The following is an 11,048-nucleotide window of genomic DNA, read 5'->3' on the forward strand; positions in this document are numbered from 1 at the left end:
AGTCGTTTATATAGAGGGAGAAGCAAAAAGTTGTCGACTAAAATGAATCTAACATGCAGAGTCAAATTGTGTACATGTTTTTTTTCTGGCCGAGGAAGCAACCTAGGTGGTTCCGAAAGATTATAGTCAATGTGAAAAATTGTAGGTTTGGAGAAAGGCTTGCATCACTGCACACTTATGGAAGAAAAATAGCACGAAAGGAATTAGAAAATGGAATAATTCCGGGTCCAAGTTGTGTAAGTTGGTAAATAAAACTCGTGTCACTGAGTTTTCCTTGGTGCCCACTGCTTCAAGTCGAAGACCATGACCAGTAAGTTGTAGCCTAATACTTGAATTCAAACACCTCAAACCAAAATAGCACGTTAGATTGCATATATTGAAATATATAATGATAACATAATAAATATAAGATATGTTTTAATAAAAAAATGTAAAAAAAAAAAGTGTTTTTTCGGGTAAAGTTGAATTTGTGGAAAAAGAATTGAGTTTGAGTCAGCAAAAGAATTGAGTGTAGAAATGTAAGAAAAGAAAATGAATAAACATGCGTAAGAAAAGAGGAGAGAGGGTGAGGGCTGCGTTCGCAAAGGTCGCACTGACCAGTCAAGAAGTGATGTATAATAGTATACTACTACAGTGTTCATGGAAATTATTAATTAATAGATTAGAGAGTACACAAAATCACTCTCAACGATACCGTTTTTTTTTATCTCAATGCTAAATAATTTTTTGTTGAAAAAATATTTAAAATAATTGTAGTTTTATTTTAATTGTATAATGAATAAAATAACTTATTATATAGAAATTTTACAATTTATTTCACGATGAGCCAGGAAAAAAATGGTCGAGCCCAAGTATATTGACCTTTTTAAGTATCGAAAACATTTTGAACATGAAAAACGAAAAAAAGAGAAAAACTATCTTCACTACGCTGTCGTTGGAAAGGTGAATAAATGGGATAGTTGGAATTATGTGTGAAATGAAGACTTGGAAAATCATTTTTGTTGTGTAGAATATTATACTACATTGGAATATATAAAATAATTTAAACTTATTATTTAAAAAGATTGTATTTAAAACCTTTAATGATTAGTATATTGAGTAGTTTTTTCATCTGCAATTTATACTTGAGTTTTGATCTCAAAATTTTTGGCACTCGTCAGGAAAAAAAAATTAGATTTAGAATTTTTATTTTGCAACCTAAATTCATTACAATTAATATATATATATATATATATATATATATATATATATATATATATATATATATATATATATATATTCAATACTTGAATCTTAAGGAATTATTCAATTCAACTTAAATATTTTAATTTTTTCATGTTGTTTTTTGTGTATAATTTACGTTTCGTTTCACATTAAATTTACTAATCAGTCTAACTAACGTAATTTTAAATAAATTTATATAGATTTTAAATTTATTTTAAAAATACTTTTAAAAGTATTTAATAAAAATTTTAATTTTAATAAAAATAGTTCCAATTTGGTCTCAAATTTTATCAAATTTTGTCGAATTAGTCCTAATTTTATTTTTCTGTTCAAATAAGTCCCAATTTTCGTCAATTTGTTCAATTTAGTCTTTTTTTGCTAACACCGTCTAGATTATTAACGGTCATGAATAGTGACTGCCACGTGTCACTTCGTGATTTTTTAATTTTTTAAATTTTTTTAAATGTACACGTGTCAATTCAGCTACGTGCCACGTGTCAAAGACAATGTTTTATATTCAATTTGGCCCCTATATTTGTTATTTATGTTCAGTTTAGTTCCAATTTTGTTTAAAATTGACCAATTTTGTCTTTGTTCAAGATGAGACCAAATTTAATTTTTATATAAGTTATAAATATGTGAATTTTAATAAAAACATTTAATAAAAATTGTGAATTTTAATATAAAAATTAAAGTTGGTTTCAATTTGGAGAGGTACAAAATTGATTCAAGTTAACAAAAATTGCGACTAAATTGAACAAACATAAAATTTGACTTTGACACGTGGCACCGGCACATTGTTGGGTTGACATGTGGACAATTAAAAAATATAAAAAAAAATATTAAAAAAACCACGAAGTGACGTGTGCCAATCATTGTTCATGACCGTTAATGATTTAAACGGTGTTAGCAAAAAATGACCAAATTGAAAAAATTTGACAAAAATTATGACCTATTTGAGCAGAAAAACAAAATTAGGACTAATTTGATAAAATTTGACAAAAATTGGGACCAAAAAGGTATTTTTTTAATCATTAAAATTCTACCACGTGACACTGTTATATCACACTGCTATTATCATGTCACACTAACAGTGTTGGGTGGCACAACTTTGAGATGACATGTGAAAAAAATTATAAAAAATTAAAATTAAAATTAAAAACATTCACAAATTCACAAAGTGGCATGTGACACTAACTTTAATCATGTTTGTATTGTACTCACATAAAGGACCAAATTAAATCATGTTTTAGAAAGTCCGAACAAATTAAGAAAAAAAAATTAGAAGACCAACTTAATACTTATCCACAAAAGTAAGAATTAAATGAATTATTAAACCTAGTTTTTATTATAAAAAATTATTTGAATTAAAGAAAGCAGTTATTAAAAAGATAAAATAGTGACATAATTATTTTAATTTAAAATAACGATAATTTAAAGAGTAAAATTGAAAAAAAATTGTATATTATACTACAAATTCTTTATATATATATATAGATAGATAGTGATAATAAATTTACATCATTTTAATTATATTGCGTCAAACCTTTCAAGATGTAAGATGTTTGTAGATATATTATTTTGTCCGTGGTTGGAAATTAATGTGGTGATGAGTTCGATTTTCATGCACCACTTAATCATAAAAAAATGTTGTAGATAAAAAGGAAAAAATTAAATTTGACTTGTATGTTAGTTTAATTTAGAATTTTATTTTCACTGGAATATATTTATTTCCAAGCATGAAAGATTTAGTTAAATTTGTTTCCTAAGTCAGATAAAAGTGACATTCTGTAGATAAATTTTAAACAATAAGTAGGAGAAAATGTATCTTCATCAATCTTGAAATATTTGATAGTGGCAAATGATATAATAAAGAGTAGAATTGTCAAAATAATCACTCGCTTATTGAGTTTGGTTAATTTTAACCAACTTTTTTGAACGATCTAGTCTAATTCATGGGATTTTAATATCAAAAACTTTGTTCAGCCGTGAATGTTGTTGTCTACAGCTAAATTTTATTGTGATTCCAACTATGTTCTATCGAATTTATATCTTAAATTTTAAATTAATTAAGTAAGATAATTACTTTTTATCAATCTCATTTATTATTTATTGTCTTCATCCGATATATTTATTGAAATTATACCTCCAAGTATTTTTAAAGAATAAGTGACATTTACAAAAACATTAAATTTCAAAATCCGATTTGAAAAACCACCTGATTTTAAAATCCAATTTAGTAGTTCAACTGATCTAAGAAAACATTAAATTTCAAAATTCGAGTTGAGAAAACATCGAATCTCAAAATTCGATATAAAAAAACACCAATTTCAAAATCTGAATTAAGAATTTATTGGATTTTGAATTCTAGTTTAAGAAATCTTGAAATTTAATTTAAGAACTCACCTAATTTCGAAATCCAATTTAGAAATTTACTTGAATTCAAAATTCAATTAACTTTTTTGTTGAATTTCGAAATTCGATTAAATCTTCTTTCGAAATTTTGAAATCCGATTAAGTAGTTTACCATATTTCAAAATCTGATATATGTATATTACATTTATTTTTTATTTTTTTTTTAATTTTCTTCTAATATTTTAAAAGTTATTTTATTTTTTTTAATTTATTGTTTTGTTAGTTTTTAGTTAATTTCATTTATTTCGTGAGTTATTTTTTGTTTTTAGTTTTTAATATTTTATTAATTTTATTAATTTTCTCTAATTTATTGCCTTTAAATATTTTATTAAATGTTTTAATTAGTTTAATTTAAAATTTTACTATAATTTTATCTATCTCTACCGAATTCAAAATTGGTTAACAATTTTTATTTAAAATTGGTTTTAAATTAAAATGTAATAAATATTTTAATTAATATACGATTTTAAACAATAGTTTGAATTAACATAAAAATAACATTTACTTGACTTGCTATAATTTTAATGTAATAAAAAGTTAATAAATACTTTAAGTAATTTAATTTATAAATTTAATATAATTTAATATATGTTAACCCATTTTTAGTTAAAATTTTATTTTAAATTAATATTTAATAAATAATTTAATTATTATATATTTTTAATTATTAATTTGAATTAATATAAAAATAAAATTTATTTGATTTAGTTCAATTTTAATTTAATAAAAAACTAAATTAATATTTAAGTTAGTTTAATTTAAATATTTAATATAATTTTATAAATTTTAGCTGAATTTTAAAATTTGGTTAACATTTTAATTAAATTTTTGTCTTAAATTACAATTTAATAATTATTTTAATTAGTATAATATTTTTTTAAATATTAATTTAAATTAACATAAAAAAAATTTATTTGATTTGCATCAATTATAATTTAATAAAATATTAAATAAAATTTATTTAATATTTTAATTAGTTTAATTTTAAATTTTAATATAATTTAATATATGTTAATCGGGTTTCCAGTTTACTTTTTTAGTTAAAATTTTATTTTATATTTAAATTTAATAAATATTATACATAGTATGTTTTTTAAATATTTATTTCAATTAACATAAAAATTAAATTTATTTGATTTAATGCATTTTTAAGTTAATTAAAATTTGTTGTTTAACCTTCCAAATCCAGTATTTTTCCTAAGAGAGTGTCTCGATAATTGGAAGAGGGTGAAGGTTGCTGAAGGAAGAAATAAGGAAAGAGATGGGGTGAAAGTTAAGTAGGGAATAAATAAGGAGAGAGAGGATTATTAAAAAGTTTAATTATATTTTAGATTAAATAAAAATTTGAGAATTTTTAATTGAGTTTTTATTAAATTTTTATGATTTTTTTAAAATTTAAATTTTTTTTAATTGAGTCATTAATGTTAGATTATGACGTTGTTATGTTATGTTAGGCGATAACTTTACCTTCCATAAATTCAATCTAAACATCAACTTAAATATTTTGCCAATTATATAATTTCAACTGGTTCACGGAATGTTAGTAATACGAAAAGATATATTATATCTCAATGTTTTGGAATTTCACAATACTTGTTCAAAGTAAATTGGATTAAATATGTTTTTATAAGAAAATTATCAAAATATATTTTTAACTTAAATCCTAAATCCTAAATTAAATTTAATCCTGATTTGTTGATATTTGCATATATAACTTATCAGTCAAGGATGAATTGGTCACTTAAAAAATGTTAAAGTGGTGGACATTTTAAGAGGTTTCTTGCTTAAACACTCAAAACATAAATTTTTATATATATATATATATATATATATATATATATATATATATATATATATATATATATATATATAAAAGTTTTCTAAATGAAAAATTATTCATAAATAAATAGATAAATATGACATAGATCAAATGTTACGGTAATTGAAATAAATTAACATAAAAAAAACAATTTAAAATAGATAATTCAAAAAACATGTGGCTCTCTAACGGGAGAATATTCAACCGTGTAATATAAAAGATAGAACTCAACACAATCAGTGAATCACTTAATTGTCGTCCTAAACTTTCACTTTTGGTCTTCTTATGTGACTTCTAATTATTTTTATGAAAAAAGGAGAAACAAAGAATCTATCTTTCTAACATTTAGTTTGAGAAATTTTATTAAAAAAAAAATTATTTTTCTTGTGACAACCTTGTTTGTGACTTATAACAATTTTTCTTTTTCTTGTCACAACCCTATTGTTTGTGACATCTATTTGTATGTCTATAATTTTACAAGTCAAGATCTCTATTTTTCAATTTTGCAAGTTGTAGAATTCATCATTCATAACATAATCTTATAAAATTCATATATGTTCATATTTATTCACACCCTAATTAAGTCTAAAATTTATTGTGACTAAAAATAATTCTCATTATTTGGTATAAGAGTTAAAATTCATTGTGGCTAAGAATAATTCTTATTATTTGGTATTTGACTTATCACTCTTAATATTCAGTCAATTATTTTCTCTTTTATTTTCATATTTTTGTTTTAATTGTTTGAACTGGCAAGAATTAGTTTTAAAGATACTCCACAGCTCGACGTATATTACAAATTATTTATTAATGATTTTGTTTTAAGGAGAACAAATTGAAAGAAAATTTTGGAACGGAAAGACGAAAAGAAATAAAAGATAATAGGTGTAAAGATAAAAAGGAAATGTTTGATGAATATACATGTTCAAATTATTGTGATAAAAGGGAAAGTAATGGAGAAAAAGAAAAAAAGTAGAAAAAAAAACAGTGAAGAAAAAGAAATTAACAATGAGATTTGAGAGAGAAAAAATTAAAGAGAGTTGAGAAAAAAATATTAGAATGAAAGCCGTTTAAAATAAATTTAAGAAATGAGAGTTCATTAAATATTGTGAGAAATATTTTTGTCTTTTTAATTAAATATTTAAAATAATAATAGGGAGAATTAAAGACTGTATTAGTAGTATTAAAGATTACTAGTTGAAAATTGATGTAGAATTAAAAGGTCTTATTTATTTAATCTTATCAGATATTAAGCTTATTTTAAATTATAATACTGTTATTTTAATTTTTAAAATTATAAATAAATAATTTTTTTAAGAAATGTTATCTGGGTTCTCTACAAAAATTAAAAGCAATTTTCATCTTTTATTTAATAAGCAGAACACTACTAATTTATTATTTATAAAATAAAAAAATTGGGTTCTTCAGAATTATTTAATAATTTTTATAATAACAAATTGTGCTATTAATATTATAAGATTGAAAAATTATCATCATGATAAATTATTGGGAATGAATTATGTATAAAATTTGATACTTTTCGAAAATTTATTGGGTGTGTTTGGGTTACAATTAGAAAAATTAGGTTTGGTAGGATAAAATTGAAGATTTCAGGAAAAAAAAATTATGATTTTGATCTCAAAGCAACCTATGTCTCCAATTATATGAAGAAGAAAAAAATTGTCAAACATTATTTATGATTTTTAATGTAAAACAAACTTGAGTAAGAACTCTTAGACGAAAATCAAACAGACATGTAGTCATTAAATTTGAAAGATTGATCAAGTATATGTGGACTATTATCAAGTATGTGTGTATTTAGTGATAGTTTTCTCGTGCGGATATCCGTTATGCGGATATCCGTTATGCGGATATCAGCGATAAAACAAAAATTTGTCAAACATTATTTATGATTTTTAATGTAAAATAAACTTGAGTTTGAACTCTTGAACGAAAATCAAAGAGACACGAAGTCACTAAATTTGAAAGATTGACGGAATATGTGTGGACTATTATCATTACATTTATGGAGTTGTATTTGGGGATGTCAACCAGACGAGTAAGATTGGGGTAGTAGTTTCCTCGTACCATATCTGTTGGATAAATATTTGTCTCGTACTCGTCTCCATATTCATGCGGGTATTCGTTATGCGGATACCTGCATATTTTTTTAATATCCACCGATATCCGCAGGTACCCACGAGTATTTACAAAAAAAAAATTAACAACATATTTTAACCATACATTCAAATAAAATATAATACACATAACATTTATAAATTTCAAACAAAGTTTAAATAACTCATTTAAATAGTTTTGAATGATAGTTTACAAAGAAAATAAGATTTTATTTTAAAACCAATTAATAAAAAATAACTAAAAAATCCATGTATTAATATTTTAACCATGTTTTTTTTTTAAATTTAAATAGAGTATTGTGAGCACGAGTATCCACGGGTACGGATACTATGATATCCGTACTCATTATTCACGGGTATCCATTTTTTATCCGTTGCGGGTTTTATCTGTGGATACTAGCAGAAAATAATTTTTTTGACATCTCTAGTGGTATCAGTAACAATTTCCAATTTGATCATTAGTATTTTTTTACAAGTTTTTCAATTTGAATTAAGTTATCTATTTCAAGAAAACACTATCAACAGTATAACAATATAGGAAATAAATTATAAATAGATGAAAATAAATAAAGAGATAATCAATCATACGATCTTAGTTTTTCAATGAGACGATCAGAAAGACAAAATAGAGCTCTAAAAAATTGTTTCTATAAAAATAATGTCTTTTGAAATAATAAAACTCTTTTATAAAAATTCTATTTATACTAAAATATTTTAATATTAAAATAATCAAATATCAGTATTTTTAATCCATTACCACTCTTAAAATGCCATTTTTCACCAGTTTTTCAATTTGAATTAAGTTATCTATTTCAAAAAAAAAAAAAGAACACTCTCAACAATATAACAACATAGGGAAACAAATTATAAGTAAATGGAAATAGATAAAAGGAGTATCCGTAATTCTTGATTAGCCAATCTTAATCCTAATATTTGTTTATCTCCAATAATGATAATTTCTTTTCCACCAATAAAGTTATGAACATTCTGATTTTCTACCATTTTACAACATTTTACAAAGAGAGATGATACATTGACAAAGTTTTTTTGACAAACTTTTTGACAAATAACTATTTTTGGTAAAAAAACCCTAAAATTTTATTATTTTATTATCTTAACTTCCATTAAAAAATAAAAAACTTACTTTATTTGGTAAGTTTGTCAACTTTGTCAATCAAATCTGTCAAAAAATTATTTTCCTTTTACAAATTCAATTATACTTTCTTAATATGCACATGAGATACAAACTAAAGGAAATAACCAATAGGAAACAGACATCACTACTAGTTTTGTACCTCTAAATAATAACAAACCCTAACTAACAACAAATTAGACGAGAAACATATATGTGAATAAACTATGATTTTATTAAATGACCAATACATATTGCACCTTAAAGTAAGAGAGAAACATAGGGTTCAAGCCCTAGCTGGATTTCCAACAATCAGGTCAATGATGAACTTATTAAGATTCTTGTTTGAAGTACCATCCTCCTGTAATGTTTTCACTGCTAACTCCTTCATTTCCATTGCTCTCTTCTTAAACTCTTCTGCTCTTGGCCCTTCTGTAACATCCTTAATGCACCTTTCAATCTCTTCTGTCTCCACAATCCTATCTTCCCCATACTTCACCCTAACGCCATTGCGAAACACCTTCTCCATGAGCATGGCATTGGTGTGCTGATCCGACCAAAAAGGCCAAGCAATAACAGGCACACCAGTAACCAAAGTCTCAAGCGTGGAGTTCCACCCGCAATGGGTCACGAAACAAGCCACAGAAGGGTGCATCAACACCTTCTCCTGAGGGCACCACTTCACCACCAAACCCCTCTCCTTAGTTTCCTCCAAAAACTCAACTGGCAATTCAGCAACGTAGTTGGACTCGCCATTACTCGGCTTAATCACCCACAGAAACGCCTTGTTACTGTTCTTCAGAGCCACTGCTATGTTCTCAACCTGCTTCTGTGACAACGAAAGCAAGCTACCGAAAGAAACATAGATAACAGAAGAATCTGGCATGGTCTCAAGCCACTCTATGCAGGAATCCTCAGGAACCCACATATCCACACTAACATCATCACTTCTTTCCTTTTCTCCCAACAGAAAAGGTGACACCAATGGTCCAACAGGGTAAATAGGGGTTAATGAGGCCATTGAATTCACAATCTCTTCCTCGATTTCGTAACACGAAGTACCTAAAACCCAAGTCACCTTATCCATAGCCTCGAACAATTCCTTTATAACAGTCTTAAAGTGATAAGGGGTGGAAGGGAGTATAAAAGAAGGACTATCCCTAACCTCAAACGGTGGCAGTCCTGGCAAGTGCACCTTCTCATGGAGATCATCCATATTAGGAAAAGGATTAATATTCTTCAAATAACGATAGTAAATGGAATACGCAGCACAAGCTTGGATCCAAAGCAGCGCACATGGGATACCATGCTCCACTACCACATCGATAGCCCAAGGCACGAAGGGGTTGACAATAACACATGAATAATTATGAACTTTGGTGAGGTCGGTGACGAGAATGGAGAGGTTTTGGGGACCTTTTTCTCGGATAGTATTCACCAGTGACTCCGTGTCGGAACGGTCGAAGTCGAGGGCAAGGCCATCAGAAAAGAACACGAGTTCGATTCCTGAATCGTTGTTGGAGTTATCGGAATTGTTGAGGTTTGTGTTGTTTGTGAGATTGGAGGGTTTTGTGTTCTTGAGCATGCGGTGGCGGCCATCTTCGGTGGTGGCGATTGTGACATGAACGCCCTTTGAGAGAAGGTGCTTGGCGAACTTAAACATGGGATTGATGTGGCCTTGTATGGACATTGACACCATTAGAACATGCACTTTTTTATCTTCTGACATGGTTTGAGAATTTGATCACTGTGAGAGAAGCAAAAATGTCTTCTTGAGAGTGTACGTGAGGAAGGGAAACACAACTACTCTTTGGTGTGTGTGTGTGTGTCTGAGAGAAAGAGATCACACATAAGAGATCATATATAAAGAAAGAAAATTTTGGCCCATACAACACTGCATTCAATTCTTGGATAGATAACATGATAAAAAAACATATAAGGAAATAAAAAAAAATATTTAATGAGTGTTTAATATATTTAGAAATTTATTCAACATTTTATGCCATAGAGTTCATTGTAAAAATATATAAAGATAACCTTTTATATAGAATTGTTCCTTTTTATTTATAGAAAAAACCTTTTCGGTATGTCAAAGAGATTAGTTAATTAAATTTCATTAATTGCCTAATATTTTCTATGATATCATTCTCATAAAACAAAGTATGCATAATAATAAAAATAATAATAATAATAATAATAATAATAATAATAATAATAAACCAAACCAAATGTTAGATATTATATAGAATGGCATTGAATTTCTATCATAGGAAGATTACTTCAATAAATTACAACACAAAGCAACATGACTAAGAAAAAA

The 11,048-nt window shown here is 25.9% G+C and overlaps 1 protein-coding gene across 1 annotated transcript; it reads right to left on the reverse strand.

Moving 5' to 3' along the window:
• Positions 1-9,014: 9,014 nt before the first annotated feature.
• On the reverse strand, positions 9,015-10,448 carry LOC114175489 (UDP-glycosyltransferase 84B2-like). The gene has a single exon (XM_028060245.1). It carries the CDS (start codon positions 10,425-10,427, stop codon positions 9,015-9,017), a length of 1,413 nt encoding a protein of 470 aa, XP_027916046.1. The 5' UTR covers positions 10,428-10,448.
• Between the last annotated feature and the right edge of the window lie 600 nt (positions 10,449-11,048).

The sequence above is a fragment of the Vigna unguiculata genome, chromosome 3 (genome assembly GCF_004118075.2).
Source record: "Vigna unguiculata cultivar IT97K-499-35 chromosome 3, ASM411807v1, whole genome shotgun sequence".
Taxonomy (NCBI): Eukaryota; Viridiplantae; Streptophyta; class Magnoliopsida; order Fabales; family Fabaceae; genus Vigna; species Vigna unguiculata.

What these genes read in the sequence shown, in the direction of transcription:
- LOC114175489 (XM_028060245.1), bottom strand. Translation starts at nt 10,427, where the DNA reads ATGGTGTCAATGTCCATACAAGGCCACATCAATCCCATGTTTAAGTTC.